This window comes from Gobio gobio (genome assembly GCF_949357685.1).
Source record: "Gobio gobio genome assembly, chromosome: 12".
Taxonomy (NCBI): domain Eukaryota; kingdom Metazoa; phylum Chordata; class Actinopteri; order Cypriniformes; family Gobionidae; genus Gobio; species Gobio gobio.
The window spans coordinates 16,351,270-16,369,331 of NC_137105.1; the positions used below are offsets into that span (position 1 = coordinate 16,351,270).

At 38.9% G+C, this 18,062-nt stretch overlaps 1 protein-coding gene across 1 annotated transcript; it reads right to left on the bottom strand.

Moving 5' to 3' along the window:
* Positions 1 to 328: 328 nt before the first annotated feature.
* Positions 329 to 17,836, bottom strand: tdrd6a (tudor domain containing 6a; the record flags this gene model as incomplete). The annotated part of the gene is made up of 11 exons (XM_079832236.1): positions 329 to 519; positions 4,322 to 4,376; positions 4,461 to 4,534; positions 4,657 to 4,714; positions 4,803 to 4,873; positions 11,154 to 11,208; positions 11,306 to 11,361; positions 11,511 to 11,565; positions 11,993 to 12,073; positions 12,209 to 12,333; positions 12,436 to 17,836. 11 exons carry the CDS (start codon positions 17,834 to 17,836, stop codon positions 329 to 331), a joined length of 6,222 nt encoding a protein of 2,073 aa, XP_079688362.1.
* Positions 17,837 to 18,062: the final 226 nt, after the last annotated feature.

The window sequence follows — 18,062 nt, forward strand, 5'->3', positions numbered from 1 at the left end:
AACTTTTAAGAGCATCTGAACAAATAACAAAATCCTTGGACAAAATATAATTCAAAAACAGTTTTAGAAAGCCAATGAAACGAAACAATGAAAGACTGTAATAAATTGAAAAACAAAACAGCCTTCATATCTGCAATGAGAAATCAGTGAACAGAAATGAAAGGTGAAAACTACAGCTCTACTCTGAACAAGAAGCAGTGCGTACTGTGCTACTATACGGTTTATGGTATCAAGTGGACAAAACCACTTATTACAAATTTAAATGTGATTAACAAAAAAAAACATGCACATACAAAAGCAACTCTTTCAAGGTACATCAAAGTTTACATTAGTCATGTTTCTGTTTTTCTTTTTCACTCTCCGGCTCACATACTTCTGCATGGGATTCTTGCAAAACACCAACAAAAATGACATCATCATCATCATCATCAGATGCATCCTTGACTTTCAGGGTCAGATGAGTGACTTGTGATTCCTCTGAGTTGGTGCAATCCGATGCATATGACTGCTCTTGTAAGCCTGTGAAGCAAACTACCATCAGTTCACAGTGGGGCAAGAGTTTACATAGGCCTGCAACAACTAGATCGATAATAAATAAATCGACAACGAATTTGATTAATCAAGTAGTCGGGTGTCTGCGTGCGGTGCCCGGGAAACCATCAGCCAGTCATGGCATTTTCCAGTAGTGAAGAACCCATTTCTTTGGACAAAACGCATACAGGAAATAGCGAAGGACACTGCGGGAAAGGTACATGATCCAAGTTACCCGAAACATGAAAATGCTTTATATTTATAAGCGCTTCAAACTAAAGTATAAGCGTTTATCGCGTCTTGCCCTGTCATGCTTTGACAGATGCGTGTGCTTAATGCCTCTGACAAGCGTTTTCCTCATGACTTGCAATTTGATAGCCTGGATGCCAGCCGAATTTAGCCCCGCCCACAAACTTTTTTGCTCGGGCAATTCGGTCTGGACTCGCTCCATAGAGGAGTAATTATGCCCGAACAGAAACTGTTCGGACCAATGAAATTGTCAGGGCGGGCTTTAGACGATGATGGACAGATGATAAACAGTAACGTAATCATCCACGTCATCGAAGGCTCTTGGGTTGAATTTGCTCTTATCCTAAACGGAGAACTTGTTCGTATATGCATTCACCTTCACTATTTCTCTCAGAAACGATGATCGTGTTGGTAAGTACTCTGTGTATCCTTAAATTATTTTATTACTGGCAAAGATCGTTTACACTCATCTTTTTCTTGTAACGTTACTTAATCCAGCGTGCGTGCAGACAGGGTTTCCAAGTGTTTTTGCAATGTCGCGCACAATTGCTACTCAAAACTATAGCCCAAAACAATAACTTTCCGGAGGGGTTCTCCGGAAAAAAATGGCGTTTGGTTGGCAAAATATGTTATTTTGGCAAGGTTGCCTGCTAAAATTCGCATTCCTGGGTTTATATAATCACATAATTGGGGTCGCTTCAACCCGCGGACATGGAGAAAAACACGGACTTGGCAACACAGTGCAGTTGAGTTCTGTTGACATTTGACAACTAACGTTACGCGTCGCTCCGTTGCTCTGATTGGTTGTGGGTCTATCCAATTGAGGTCTTTCCTGGCTCGGTTGAAACACGCCCCATAATCAAAGCTCAATGGAGCGGTACCAGACTCAAATTCTGACTAGAATTGAGTATGGCCACGCCAGGCTAGCAATTTGATGGTTATATCCCCATTTTGCATTTTCAAGCAAATCTTGTTAAACTTCACTGACTTCAATGAACGAGCGAACAGATCAAACAGACGGAGCGCAGACAGTTTTCATTGAGGATGGTAACTGAAAACTATGAATAGGAGCGCAATAATTCTGACTGAAATGCATATTTTGCTAAAATATCTGTTAGAAATTAAAGGCATAGTTCAACCTAAAATTACAATTCTGTCATCATGGAAGTCAATATGGGGACCATCAACTGTTTTGTTAGTGACATTCTTTAAAATATCATCTTTTGTGTTCAGCAGAAGAAAGAAACTCATACAGGTTTTGAAGTTGAGGGAGCGAAAGGATGACAATTTTCATTTTAGGGTAAACTATTCCTTTAAGTGTAGTTTTAAAAATATACATGTGTAATCATATTTATGAGAGCAGTAACAGTTAAGTCACTATTGTTGGAATATCCCATTAATGTAATTACTATATTCATACGAGTGATTTGTGAATGTGTGTGTTCTTCATGCCTCGAAAATTGAGCTTTTGTTCATAATTTAATTTATTAGTTTCTATTTCTGCTTTAAAATTGTAAGCGATCAGTTGTTTTTAAGTTTAGAATGTAATTGTAAAATGTAAAGTTGTATGCAGTGTTCATTGTGACAGACAATTTTGATTTAGTTTTAGTCATATGCTGCGTCCCAATTCGCATACTATTTGTTCTAAATAGTATTCGAAAAAAGAATTAGTATGTCCCCAATCGTAGGATATTGAAAAGAGTATTCCAAAGATTCCCAGATGGTTTACTATTTCCGGTCAGAATCCGAAGTGCAGATCGATGCGCACTCTAACGGCTGATATTGCCCACAACCCATTGCGAGATGGACGAGGATTCGATTAGAACTACAAACGCGGATAAAAAAAAGTGTTAAAAAACTACAAACATGACGGTTACGCGAGTCTGATGGTTAAGTGGAGAGGATTAGATAAAGTGGTTTGAGTGAGCAATTATCAGTATTTAACCTGACGAAAAGATATTTATTCAATATTATCCACATTATATTTCTCCTTCAGCAGCATTGAGAACTTTTGTAATGATACGTTTTGCCATTAACTTTGCAAACACATGAGAGGAGTCTCTGCATTAAAGACCCACGAAAGGCAGATCAACGAGCGACTATATTTCTCTCCGATACGGTAGGAAATTAAATTGAAAGTGGGGGATTTGAACTGTGACGATGATTGACAGGGCAGTTTAAACGGTGACGGGACGCACAGAGTCCGTTAAAGATGACGAAGTAGTATGTCCCAAAGCTTGCATACTCTTCTGCTACACACTCAAAAGTATGTACTTTTTCTTCACAAAAAGAGTACATACTTTTAGGACGTAGTATAAGTAGGCGAATTGGGACGCAGCAATAATCTTTTGACTAACATGCCACTTAGTTTAAGTCATATTTTAGTCACCTGAATTGTTTTTAGTTTTAGTCTACTAAATCTACAGTAGATTTAGTCTCCTAAAATCTAATGAGTTTAGTTAAATTGTAATACATTAAGCATTACATAACCGACTGTCACTTGAACTGACATTGACATTTTGTTTTTGACATTAAAAATACACGAAAGAGAGCTCAATTCACTTTCTGTTTTTTAAAAACAGCTATATCATTTTTATAACTTTGTATTTCTGTTTTAGTCAGTAGGCCATATCAGGTTATTTTTATTTCAGTTAACATTTATATAATTTCAAGTAATTAAGTTTTTTTAAATGGTTTTAGTTAACTATTATAACCCTGATACTTTATTGAATGTGTCAAATACTGGTCTTTCCTCCTGACTATAAATTAAATGGGAATTAAATTAAATACAGTTTATTGTCTCACCAAAAACAAATATATAATGCGTGACTTTTAATGATAAACAAGCTCGAAATACATCGGGACTCTTATTTTGAAATGTCTATGCCTCTGTTGCAGTTGCTCATTCAAGTTCAGATGAGATAAAATATGCATGGTTACAACCGTCTAAAATATTACTATATAAACATCGTAAAGTAAAGCACGTGATGTGCGTAACGGGAGCGGCGGCACTGGATCAGCATGTTCAAATCAAATGTGCGCATCGGTTACACACAGTGTTGCCAAGTCTGCGGGCTACTTTAACACCATCTCCGCGGGCTGTTTTTCATGTCCGCGGGTTGATGCGACCCCAATTATGTGATATTTAGCCCCGGGAATGCGAATTCTTGCAGGGAACCCTGCCAAAAACCCCCCCACACATTTTACCCCCCGAACGCCAAAAATTTGTTTGTATGTTAATCCTTTTTTTGACTATAATGTACAGCATAACTAATAAAGTGAGTGCATATATTAGTTTTCATAGGCTTTATATTACACATTATTTGGAAGACAACACTGGACAGGATTTGGAATAATATGGTTTAAAATAATTAATAAAAAACAAATAGATTTAAAAAAACATTTTTAAATGTAAATATTTTTGTGCAGAGTGTTTTTTGCAGCCCTAGGTCACAGTTCAACCAGAAATTGTCTTATCACTTCAAAGAAAAGTAGGGCTCTTTATGACACTTCCATTTAAATGTATACTTAAATTACTTACATGAAGATTCTTCAGCATCAGGATGGATTTCTGTGACCATCACATCTCCCTGAAGCTGAAATATTCAAAGTAAAGAAATATTAATCAAATAAAATAAAACAAAACTCAAATGTTTGTGGTTCAAGTAAGCTTATAATACCGTGCCATCAGATGCCGTGTCAGACTCTGCTCCATCATCACTCGTCAGAACAATAAGATCTTCAGTAACATCTACTTAAATAAAAAAGTCCATTGTTTCTATTAGAATGCTAAACATCCATTCTTTATGTGTTCAAATAGAAATGCTTTACTTTCAGCTATTTTCTAATTGAATAAGGAATTCAAAGATGACATACCATTTAACTCCTCAAATAAGGGATCTGTTTCAAGATCAGTCTCGCATGCATCCTGTACCTGCAAAAACATGATGAGAGGAATATACCTTCAGCCACTGGGTGGTGTAGGTCTTTAAAAAGACAAACAAGAGAAAAAGACAAAACACCTTATCATGGGGAGCAACATCAAGGAAATCCATCAGCAAGTCCACTCCAGTACTCATGTTGGCACCATCTTCTAAACAATCACATTTTTTTTTTTAAATTACACAAAAAAAAAAAAGTAAGTCACCTACTCTTCAATGCAGTTAAAATAAAAAAACTATTAAAAAGTTTGAAGGGTAACCTCTTTGCTCTCCAACTGAAGTATTCAAGTCATCTTGGGAGTCATCCTGTTCAAGCTGGAGTACAAATATATTAAGGGATAAATATTATAAGGGATAGTTCACAAAAAAGAAAACAAAAGAAAATGCTGTTAATTTATTCTCCCTCAGGCCTCCCTCACTTGTCCATCGTGGCACTACGGCCTCTGTCGTTTTGATATTTTATAGTAGTAAAAAAATCGTTTAGTTCAGTTAGAAAACTGAACGTGCAGCATGAGCCGAACGAACGAGAATCAGATTTCATTCATCACGAGTGAGAAGCTGAATGACAAGATGATCGCAGAAGATTTGGTTTCAAAGCAAAATGTAAAAGCGCCTATTTAAGGGAGTTTGTCATTGTACTGTTTTGTTTTTGTGTTTTTCATTTAATAATAATAGGCTAATTCAAGCAACCCGGCCCTGAAATGGTACTAATTCAAAACCGAAACTAAATGTGCACAGCTGCAGTTTAATTTCCATTTTTCAATGGGTAAAAAGGCGAATACATTTTGATTCTGTTATTCTATTTTCCCCAATATCAAACGAACGCAGCTTAACCCAAAATGCAAGCTCAGGCATGCACTTCTTCCATATAAGCTCTGGAGTTGTGCGCTATAGACAAAGAATACTCCGTTGCAGCCTTGCAGGGAAAACTTAGGCTAAGAAGAATAATAATATACTTAATAAATATATTTTATAGAATATATTACAAGATTATAGCCTAGCCAACAGTTGAATAGGAATCTAAGATAGTTGTTAAAAAAATATATATATATATATATATTTGAGTATTGTATTTCGCCCATTTCAAGGGGTATGCCAGGTGTGTGGAAGGGAGAAAAAAAAACTAAGACTCGAATCACAAATTTGAAAATCGAATACCAACCCACCAAAACGAATATTCAAATACAGCCATAGTCATTATGCGAAAGGAATCTCAAGCTCCAGACTGTCATTGAACATGCTCAGGACTGTTTGTCTTTGCTGTGGATTAAAGGGATAGTTCACCCAAAAATGAAAATTAGCCCATCATTTACTCACCCTCAAGTCATCCTAGGTGTATATGACATTCTTCTTTCAGATGAATAAAATCTGAATTATATTACAAAAGTCCAGGCTAATCCAAGCATTAGAATTGGATTCATAGTTGCTTTGTTTTCAGTCCATAAAAAGTGCATCTGCCCGTCAAATAACATGCTCCACGCGGCTCTGGGGTGTTAATAAAGGCCTTCTGAAGCGAATCATTGAAAAATTGTTGTAAGTTCCCCTGCCGATCGAAAGACTAACGCGGCCAGGTACGCTCGTCATGTCACGTACGCATCTTGAGTTTCACTTTCAACACTTTTCCACGGAAGGCGGTCGGCCGAAAGTTTACTTGATAAAGTTTTAAATATGGATATTTTTCTTACACAAACACATCGATTTGCTTCAGAAGGCCTTTATTAACACCCCAGAGCCGCGTGGAGCAGTTATTTGATGGACAGATGCAGTTTTTATGGACTTCAAAAACAGAGCAACTATGAATCAAATTCTAATGCCTGGATTAGCCTGGACTTTTGTAATATAACTCAGATTTTATTCGTCTGAAAGAAGAATGTCATATACACCTAGGATGACTTGAGGGTGAGTAAATTATGGGCTAATTTAAATTTTTGGGTGAACTATCCCTGTAATGTAATAATAATAAATATTGTAAATAATGTTCAGTTTCTTGCACAGACAGATCATTTCGGTTCATAAGACCTTAATGTATCATCAGATATTAATTTTGTTTTGCCAGTATGTTTTTTTTTTTTTACGGTAGCCTTTGACTTGCATTATATGAAATCACCAAGGACCATGGTTTCAGTTAAAAATCTTAACTGTTCTACTGAGAGAAAAAGAGTCACCTACATCTTGGATGGCCTGAGGGAGAGGAAATTTAAATTTTGGGGGGAACTTTCCCTTTTAAGATGAATTTTTATTTTATTATTACATTTTTATTTTTTATTTTAATTATTTTAAGTAATCCATCTCATCTCAGTCTTCCATCTTAATATGTGTACTTACACTCAGTACTTCAACAAGCGGCTCTTCTCCAAATGTATCTTCAAACACAAACAAGAAATACATGATACATGTCTTGAAATTCATTCAGATATCAAATAAAATCAGAACTTTTCATATGTATTCATATTTCATTCTGTCTTACCATATAAAAAGACATTCCTTTTTATTAAAGTGCATATATATACAGGGAGTGCAGAATTATTAGGCACGTTGATTTTCTGATCATATTTTTTTTCCAGGCACATTTGACCAATTCCAAACCACAGTAATCCTAATAACTACTATTGATTTAGTATTTAATAATGTATAAGTGATATATAATTGTTCATGAAGGCTGGAAATGAAAATCACCTTATATTCAGGTGTGCAGAATTATTAGGCATGTTTTCTTTTACAGATAAATTGAGCCAAAAAAGAGATTTAACTCAGACTGAAAAGTCAAAAAGTATTAAATGCCAATGAGAAGGATGCAATACTAATGCAATACTAGACATTGCAGTTAAGGCATGACCATTGGACAGTGAAATGCTCGTTGGGTCAGCAGGATCTGACAAAAACATGTGGCGGAGAAAAGACACCTGTTAACTGCAAAAGAATTAAGAATTAAGGTTAAGAATTAAGGGTGAAACCATCAGGAACCCTTTAGTCTCCAGCACCACCATTTTCCAAAGCTGCAACCTACCTGGAGTCTCCAGAAGTGCAAGGTGTCAGGATCTCAGAGACTTCAGTTAGGTAAAGAATCCTAAAAAATGACCCCCACTAGATAAGAATCACAAGCTGAAGTGTTGTAAAATACATGAAGGTTTTTTTATAGGCTTTATGGACAGATAGGTTGAGAGTGACTCTTGAAGGACCAGCACCACATCCTCTAGTACCGCTGTTTGAAGAATTCATCTTCCAGAATCTGGCAGTACATTTTGGGAGTTCATTTTTAGTCCATCTCTGCAAAACGGACTTCAGGATGGACTAAAATGAACTCCCAAAACGTACTGCCAGATTCTGGAAGATGAATTCTTCAAACAGTGGTACTAGAGGATGTGGTGCTGGTCCTTCAAGAGTCATTCTCAACCTATAAAACCTATAAAGCCTATAAAAAAGCAGGCTTCATGTATTTTACAACACTTCAGCTTATGATTCTTATTTAGTGGGGGTCATTTTTTTAGGATTCTTTAGTCTCTGAGATCCTGACACCTTGCACTTCTGGAGACTCCAGGTAGGTTGCAGCTCTGGAAAATGGTGGCGCTGGAGACTAAAGGGTTCCTGATGGTTTCACCCTTAATTCTTCACCTTAATTCTTAATTCTTTTGCGGTTAACAGGTGTCTTTTCTCCGCCACATGTTTTTGTCAGATCCTGCTGACCCAACGAGCATTTCACTGTCCAATGGTCATGCCTTAACTGCAATGTCTAGTATTGCATTAGTATTGCATCCTTCTCATTGGCATTTAATACTTTTTGACTTTTCAGTCTGAGTTAAATCTCTTTTTTGGCTCAGTTTATCTGTAAAAGAAAACATGCCTAATAATTCTGCACACCTGAATATAAGGTGTTTTTCATTTCCAGCCTTCATGAACAATTATATATCACTTATACATTATTAAATACTAAATCAATAGTAGTTATTAGGATTACTGTGGTTTGGAATTGGTCAAATGTGCCTGGAAAAAAAATATGATCAGAAAATCAACGTGCCTAATAATTCTGCACTCCCTATATATATATATATATATATATATGAAAGTAGGGCTGTCACGATTTGACCAAAAATAAAAACCTCAATTAATTGAACATTTTACCTAGGGTACGATTAATGAACGATTAAGTTGCTTTTTTTTGTTTTTTTGCCCTCATTAAGGTTGAGTAAGTTCCTGATTAGGTTTTTACTGTAAAAAACTACTATTAAAAAAGGTGGATTTTTTTTTTCTAATGAAAAAGTGCATTTCTTTGTGATTTTAAAATACTTGATTTTAGAAAACGTTTCACTTTCAGCAGTTATTGTCTATGGGGCAGATTTCTGTTTGTCGTACATCAGATACAGATAAAAGAACACAGTAGGCCTACATTACATTTATGTGTGTGAATTACTCATACGGTCTCTATTCATTATGAAGCTTTGGTTTGTACTTACTTCAAAGGTATTAAAATATATGCCTATAACGGTTGAGTTTCTAAGCTACTTTAGGTGACTTTAGTCACAGGACCGCGATGACACAAACTGGCAGGCCTTAAAACACATACAAATGACAAAACTTTGTGAGGACGCAGGTGAAAGAGGTCTGCCTTCAGGCTAGCCTTCATGCTTTGTCAGAGACGCAACACGGCTCGGCTCTCTGTGTCACAGAAAAAAGCTGAGCACTGAACGGAGAAGTTTTCCGTATTGTTGTTTTTGAATAATGCACAATTCCTTTAAATGTTCAAGCCTTTAAACACATTTACTTGACAAACTTTATGAGGACGAAAGTGAAAGCAATCTGGTTTCGGGGCTTGCGCGCGTCGTGTGTGGCAGCGCGTAGGCTATAAGAACGGCAATTAACTTACCTGTATAAACGGTGTAAAACATGCAGTTACTATAGTGATTTTGGGCATCTATAAACAAAGATAACTGCTCCTGCATCTCTCCATGTGCCTGCAAACTGCACTTGATGTGACTGACGGGGCGGAGTCACGTGACTAAAACCGAAATAACCGACATGGAGAAAAATACGTCGGTTAGAGGTTCTGAATTTCGGTTTCGATTAATCGTACAGCCCTAAAATAAAGGGATAGTTCACCCAAAAATGAAAAAATTGTCATTTACCTGTAACACTGTCATTCATCTTTGGAACACAACTGAAGGTCTTTTTGAAGAAATCAGAGATTTCTGTCCCTCCATTGACAGCTATGCTACTACCATAAAGAGATCGTAAAAGTAATCCATATGAATTGTAGCCTGACAAGCCAGACCCACATCAAGATGTTGGGTCTGAGAACTCACCATTGACAGGGCTCAATCCGAGGGGCGGGACAAACGGTCGTCTTTCAAATTCCCTCTGCACGCAATTGGATAGCACTACAACCAACCAGAGAGCAACGTGAAGTGGAGTTGATGGATTAAACTTTCGCCGTATCCAGGCGACAAAACTCAGAACACATCTTCCTTTCTTAAGAATGATTTCAGTGCCGTTCTTTGTTCTTTTCTCAAAGAAAAGCTGAACTCCAGTCTTCCAGAGTCGCGGCCAAAGCCAATTCGAAAGACCGCCATTCGCCAGCTTCGTTGTTTACGAGTAGCACGCAGAACCGCAGAAACTCTGCAGTGATGTGCCGTCATTATGTTAAGCCCACCCACCGACTCTATACACATGATTGGCCTGATCAGAGTTTGGTAGACTACAACCGCGGCAAATTAGATTTGCTGCCGCTAGGGTGCGTCTAGATTTCTAGGCTATATGAATTGAGCAGTTTAGACTCGATCGCTTTATATGATGAACGGATTGAATATAGATTTATTTCACATAGAAGCATTCATAAACATACATATCAGTTATGATAAACGGAAGCTCAAGCATGTTCGCTTGATGTGCGAAAACCAATGCGGTTCATTCTCGTGTGACACAGCACATTTGAAGTTCCGCAAGAACCAATGAAATTTGTTCTCACGCGACAAGCAGGTTCAGTTGAGCTTCTGATTATGTTCGCTGATCAATGTTTATATGATAAACCGATTGACTTTAGTCTTTATTCACATTTAAAGCAAACGTGTCTCTTCAGAAAAGTTGAGCTAAATCACTCTATTCATATGAATTAGTTTCACAATCTCTTTATGAACTTTTTGATGCGTCAAAGTGGTAGTTGCGTAGCTGTAAATGAATAGTACAGAAATCTCTCAGATTTCATTTAGAATATCTTCATGTGTGTCCGTAGACGAACTAAAGTCTGACAGGTTTGGAACAACATGACGGTGAGAAAATGGCGACAATTTTCATTTTTGGGTGAACTAACCCTTTAAAAATTATTTTATGCAAACAGACATCATACAAACTATAGAACATTCATAGAAAAAGTGTACCATGCATAATAACTGAGGTACCAATGCTTTGTAATAAATAGGTATATCAAGCAAGCTCACTTACCCTCAGAGTCATCAACCACAACAATTGAGCAGGATGCACACTCCTTGTCTTGAGGCTGCATTTATTTACATGAACACTTGTTGAGTCACTGCAAGTTATCTGATTACTCTCAGTCAATTGTTTTTGAATGGCAAAACAGCATCACACTGTACCTGGTCTGCAAGTTCATCAACTGGATCCATTTGGTCAATGAGCATTACCTCTTCACCTTGACATATTAAAAATGCTATTTTGAACAAAATTTTGCACTTGTGATTTACACCACAGTATAAAATAGTAATGCAAGTATATATCTTTCTTCTCTTCCTTGGTGGTATGTGATGCAATAATTCTGTAAATAGGTATAAAAACTCATACCATTTGGTTCTTCAGACTCTAAAGCGACTGTAGTTCCATATTCCATATCTTCTGCCTGATGTAAACAGATACAATTGGTTTCTACATGTGGTTCTATTCCCAACTGCTGAAAACTTTCTACTTACCCCAATTACACATACATTTACATTTGAAGCGCTGTTCTGCAATGAGGTACATGCTCCCTTGCTGAGATCTTGAATAGTTGCAATTTCAAGGGGGGGATTGGGTTCAGAAAAAGATAGAGAGAGGGAAAAATGCTGTCATCTTTTAAGGTATTGGTGGAGAACAATAAGAACGAGAAGTATGTGTGTCCTCTATTTTTTCCTTGAATAGATATAAAATAGATTAAATATAATACATACCAATTGGAACTGCAGCTTCAGTGCTCGAAGTCTGCCATTAAAACACTGTATGAGTAAATAATGCTTTCTAATTTCTACATACAAAAACTAAATACAAAAGTAGATTCCAGTGTTCCACACCTGCAATGGCTTCTCTGGTAGAATTTCAAAGATGTTAAGTGGATCTACTACCACCTCAGAATCATACTCCACAAGCAAAACCTGAAACACAGAAAAAAATAGCCTGAAGATGATTTTGAAGTTAGACAAGACAAAAACTGCAGCTGTACCAGAACAACAACAAGGGCAGCTCTCAAAACAAACATTTTGTGATTTCGAAGAGAAAGATGTACTCACCAACGCAGCATCTTCAGAAACTTTTAAAATGCGTGCTGTGCACCAATTCCTCCTTAAATGAGACCAGATCACACATTCTGACCCAACAGGCTTCTTCTCTGTCGATCGCCTCAAATAGCCCAAGTCTTTATTAAAAAAAAGAAAGAAAGAAGGGAGACCTCATGCATAAAGTGAACACCATATCTTTAAAAGTTGTACCACAAAATGTGTCAAAAATGCAGGCTTACCTGACTGAATGATCTCATTTGATGGTAAATCTGGCTCTTCAACAATGCATAATTGAGAATCAGTGTTATTCACCAAGAAGCTATCTATATTCTCTGTGGAAATACTAGATGTTGCTCCCTCAGAATGCTGTGGCAAAACGACAGGAAAAGGTGCTGGATCAACATCTGTCTCTTTAGCAAAGTCATGCTGGTTTGTGTCAGACGGACTTGTGGAATCTGAAACTGGTTCATCTTCTGTGATGCATGTGGTATCCAGGTTGCTTTGTGCTTCAGAGGGCACCATACTACAAGTATCAGGTAAGGCAACATTTTCAGTTGCCATCTCAAGTGGGCCATCCTGTGCTTCATTTTCAGCTTCTGTATTTGTCAGTAAATCAAGCTGCTCTTGTTCAGAAAGTTGCATTTCAAGAACTGAGGTGCACATTTCATTGTCAACATGCTCAGTGTCTGCATCAAGTGTAACTTCTGAGTCAATATTAACTTCAGCAGCCACAGAGTCATTGGCAGACACCAGTTCTGTTCCACTTAAGAGTTCAACTGATGGACTTTCAGGATGTTGACTTTTCCAATTGCTTCTCATGGCATCGTTGATGACAACACCATTACAATCCAGCTTGACAAAGTGTGGCGTTTCAGAGCTCCCCATTTTCTCAATAGTGATATTTAAAAGTTTGTCATTGACTAGATCAAAGAAAGCATCATCTGCCTTTTCATCCCAGAAACCCTTGGAAAGATCAAAACCTTCAAGCTGGCAGTTAAATGCCTGAGGGGGCACATCTGATACCTCGGGTGGAACTGCTTTGACGTCAGCCATATTGACTTTTGATTCATTTCCATAGTCTATGAAGGTAATGGATAGTGTGTCAAGGTCCCTAGATGTTACTTTAGCTCGATACCACAAATTGTCTTCAGTGAAGAGAGCAATGCAAGCACTTCCAGCTGGCACAGAGTCCTCACTCAAACTTAAATCTGATGCATTACCAGCATTCTGCAAAGCATCTGAAATCTCTTGAAGTTTGTCGATTGCCGCATATTGGCACCAGAAGAGCTGAGGACCCTTGATAAAGGAGGTGTATCCATTGATCATTTGACCAGATGATATGTCAGGGTCCTTGTAATGGGTACAGACCTTGATATCAGACGTCTGATGTTTGACACCAGTAGTCAAAAGCTCAGCTGCTGGTGCAACTTCATGCTTGCAGGTGGATCCCAGCACTACACCATTAACATCAAGTTTCACTTCCCACACGGCTCCTGACATTTTAACGAACGTGCACATGACCTTTTCAATGTTTTGATCAATTACTTGTTTGAAGTTGGGTGCAATTTCTTGGTCTACGCTGTCAACATTTAGCTTATGTACCGAGCAGTGGATGCTGTACCTAGGAAATGAAGCAAATGATTGATCAAGACGACATATTTTTGAGGCAGAAATCACAGCCGTGTTTCCAAAGTCAACAAATTCGACGTTGATTTTGTCAATGCTTTTTCGTACCGCTGCACGATACCAAGAGTTATCATCAGGAAACATTGCACAGACCAAGTCTCCCTCACGAATGTCACTAGAATCAATGTTTGCACACCTTGACTGGTCAGCATTCAACTTCTCTACAATTGAGTAAATTTCATCCTCTTCTGCTGCAAACTGAACAAAGAAGCTACAAGGGCTATTGCAATGAGAGATGAATACCTCAGCTTCTAGACCAGGTTCAATTAATTTCATTGGGAGTGCCGATTCTCTGAGAAGAGCCTGGGGCTTTGGTTTAACACCATCAGTTTTGTCAGATGTACAAGTGTGACGTACATCAGCTCTATCATTTGACTTTCTTTGTGGTGCATTTTGCTTCTGGGAATTGTGGGGTGTCCCAAAATCTCTTGTTGGTTCTTGTCTACCATCTGCCTGGAATCCCCATTTGCTTCGTGGCTGTTTTGACTCAACAACGCTTCCTTGTCGCGCTGCATGACTTTCCCGGTATTGTGAAACTTGATCTGTGGGATCTCTCTTTAGACCACTGGAACTTTCCTTTACAAGGGCTGCCGGAACTTGTGCACTTCGGTTCTTTGAACTATATCCTTTGAGTGGGCTTGGGTCATTTCTATGGATTTCATTGTGAAACTTCTGTCTGATCAGTGCATTCACTTGAGTTTTTCCCTCATAAAGTTCCACCATAAGCTTTCCTCCAGGTTCTTTTGCCACGATCAAAGCAGTGAAACAATGACTGTCCGCAAAATTCTGAAACCAATTTTCTACTTCACATGGCACATTTTCAGGCATATCTGACAGCCCACATTCAATTGCCTGCACTGGGACGGACATAATCTCTCCTGCTTCAATTGGAACTGGCAGCAAGTCTGATTTATCAACTTCCAATGTGTCGCCGTAATCCACAAAATTGATCACCACTGACGGTTTTGAAGACTTTATCTGGCCTCTGTACCAAAGTGCATCTGTGTATTTTGCGAAGCAAACTGTTCCGAAAGTCTGAGGACACTTGGTTACCTCTAGCTGACGGCATAGGGAGTTGACCTTGTCTGTAAGTTTCTCAATCTCATCTGAATTCCTGGCAAGATGGCAAAAGAACTGAGTGACACTTTTCACACAGGTGACACTCACTTCCTCTTCACATCCAGTCTTGACTCCGTGTGTGGAATAATAGTATGTGTCCAGGCGAAAGGGTGGAAGAGGAGCTCTCTTAGAGGGTGCACGATCAGCTAGGCGTCTCTGGACAAGGAGATTGCAAATGCTTTGGAATGGGGTCTCCAAGTCCACCACATTGAACACAACTTTCTGGGAATCATACATTACAGCAAAAATTGTGCATTTCAAAGGCACGTTCATGGATGCTGCTGTATCAACAAACTCTTGAAACTGCAATGTGGCTTCAGGGCTCCAGTCTAAAGCTGAGTGGGAAACCGGGTGGATCAGATTATATAAACTACATCGAAAGGCTTGTCCTTTCATCTTCAAAAAGCCTGGACTGATCTTTCGAAGATCTTCAATGGCAACCTTCTTTGTCTGCCCATAGTCAACGAACAAGACATCAACATGAGGCGTTTGGTGTTTTTGAATGACCAAGGCTCTGTACCATATCCCAGTTTCAGGATGACGAGCAACACATGCTGCTTCCAAAGGCGGCTGAAATTCACTGTGAGCATAGAAACGCTGAATATCTTGCATTTGCACTTCTAAGCATGCAGCATTTTGGGCTTTTTGACACCAGAAGTCATTTGGACTCTCAATGTAGGACACTGTTACCTCCAGTGAACTTCCAATCGGAAATAAGTATTCCTTGAAAACAGATGCACTTTCAGCCACAGCAGAAGAACTGGAAGGCGTCTGAGGTCGAGCGCCTGTCAAGAATATGCCAGAGGTGTGTGTGGTTTTTAAAACACAAGATCTTACAGCAGAGTTATCCACAAGGCTCTTTTCACTATCTGCCAAATTTGCATTGCACAACAACTTGCTCACATCCTTTTCTCCATCCAAACTCGGGTCTACCAACTGAACCATGAGAGTGTCTTGATGCTTTTCTTGTACCTGCAAATCAAGTACTTTGTCTTCAACAAGTTTTGAAAAGAACAATGTAGCCCTCTCGTCCCAGTGTTTCAGTCTGGATTTAATGCCATGGAGGCAGCACTTTATCGCCACAGCTGGCAGCTGCTGGAATCTCAGAGGCAACTGTCGGAGGTTGAAACAATCAACAAGTTCTGTGTTGCCGTAGTCAAGGAAGTATACTTCTGCTTTCTTGTCAATTACCTTATAGACAGCCGCTCTATAGAACACACCATCTTGGGCTTTAGCTGCACAGAGGAGACCAACAACAGGCTTCCTTATCAATCCTTCAGTGCTTGTTGGATTAATGTACAGATTTCCAAGACCATTCATTAGCTGATCGAATTCATCTGCGTAATTCTGAGTTTGAACCCAAAACTTTCCAGGGCTGTCAACGTGCTGCACAACAGCCAGATGTGAAGTGTTAGGTGTAAGACTTTCAGTGAAAAAGACTGGTTTGTCCCCTTTAAGGTCAGAGTAGGTTTCGTCAATGTGTGAGATCTCGGTTGTCTCCACAATCTTTTGAGATGATGGGCTCTTCTGAACAGCGAAGTCTGCAAGGGTCATATCAGAGTCCAGTGAACATTTCTGTTTCAGTTCAAACAATTTGTTGATGTTTGTGTTCTCCTCTCCATAAAGCGTGACATAGTGGACACCTTCAGAAAGGCTTTGATACTGAAACTTGGCAATCACGGTGCGGTTGAGCAGAAGAGATTTCAGGTAATCAATCTGTGAAGCTGTCCAACCAACACCTCTGTCAACTATTCCATGAAGGGAGCACACGTACGTTACGACAGGCATCCTGAAGAATTCAGAGGCAAGAGGCCTGACATTCTCAACTTGTACAAATTGTTTCTTCCCATAATCCACCTGCAAAACCTCAACCACATTGTTGGCAGACATGACCTGCTGCAGCACCGAACGGTACCACTTGCCGTCACTTCCTCTTGATGCGCATGGGCTGCCCAAATTCTCAGGTCTTGCAAAATTTCTTCCAACTCTTCCCTCGTAATGGCGAGTTATCTGTTCGGTTAACTTTTTCAGCTCCTGAGAGAAAACCTTAAGCTGACAAAATACTCGAAATGGACTTGTTACTTCTGTGACCATGACAGTCTCAACAGTATCAGTTTGCAGCTCTGGGTACATGTAAGCTTGCTGCTTCTCAATTTGCTCAATGATCTCAACTGGTTTTGGTCTAATGGAAGAAATTCTCTGAGGTTCTCCAGTTCCATTGTTGGCCTGTAAAGATCTTGCAACAAACTCCTTGAACTGATCACTGTACAATTTCTTTGCAAAGCCCATTTCAAACATCTGTCTGGACAGACAAGGAATGTCAAGAAGGAATGTTCGATGAGGCACAAGAACATCTTGAACGGAAGCATTGACTCTTCGACCACAAAAGGTCTTCATGAACTCTATGGCCATTGTTGACCATTTACTTTCAGAAGACAGTGGTAACACATTGGCAAGAACACAGAATTCAACTTCAGGGGGAAGATAGAAAAAGTCACTTTTTCCCCATGCTAGAGTGTTAACGGTGGCACGCAGTGTTCTGCCTTCATCGATTAAAAACACGCTGTACTCTTCAGTGTCTCTGGAAACTATACGGGCTCTGTACCATGTTTCATACACTTGTACGAGGCACAAGTCACCCGGGTTTCCATCGGATTCACAGAAACTCTCTCTGGGGTATTGAATCTCCTTTTTCAGCTGCTGATAAGCAAATTTCCGGTCTTGGTCAAAATTTCCCCAAAACTCTACCAGAACAGATGATGTGTTCATATTAACTCTGGTAATAAGTACAGGTACATTTGAACCTGCTGATGGGAGCCCCGGTATAGAACACATTGTGATTTCCTCTGTGACTCTCTCACTCTGGTGTCTAGGTGTATCTAGAAAGAGATGTGAAAAGTTACATGTATTAATAGTAGTCCATAATCAAGGCTCATATTTATAAAAAAAACATTCCCATCAGAGGTGTAATCCTGGGGCACATTACTGAAGAATCCTAACTTTAGAATCCCCTCTTATCTGTTTGGTAAACATGCCAATTTCGGTTAAGACCTCATTTAGG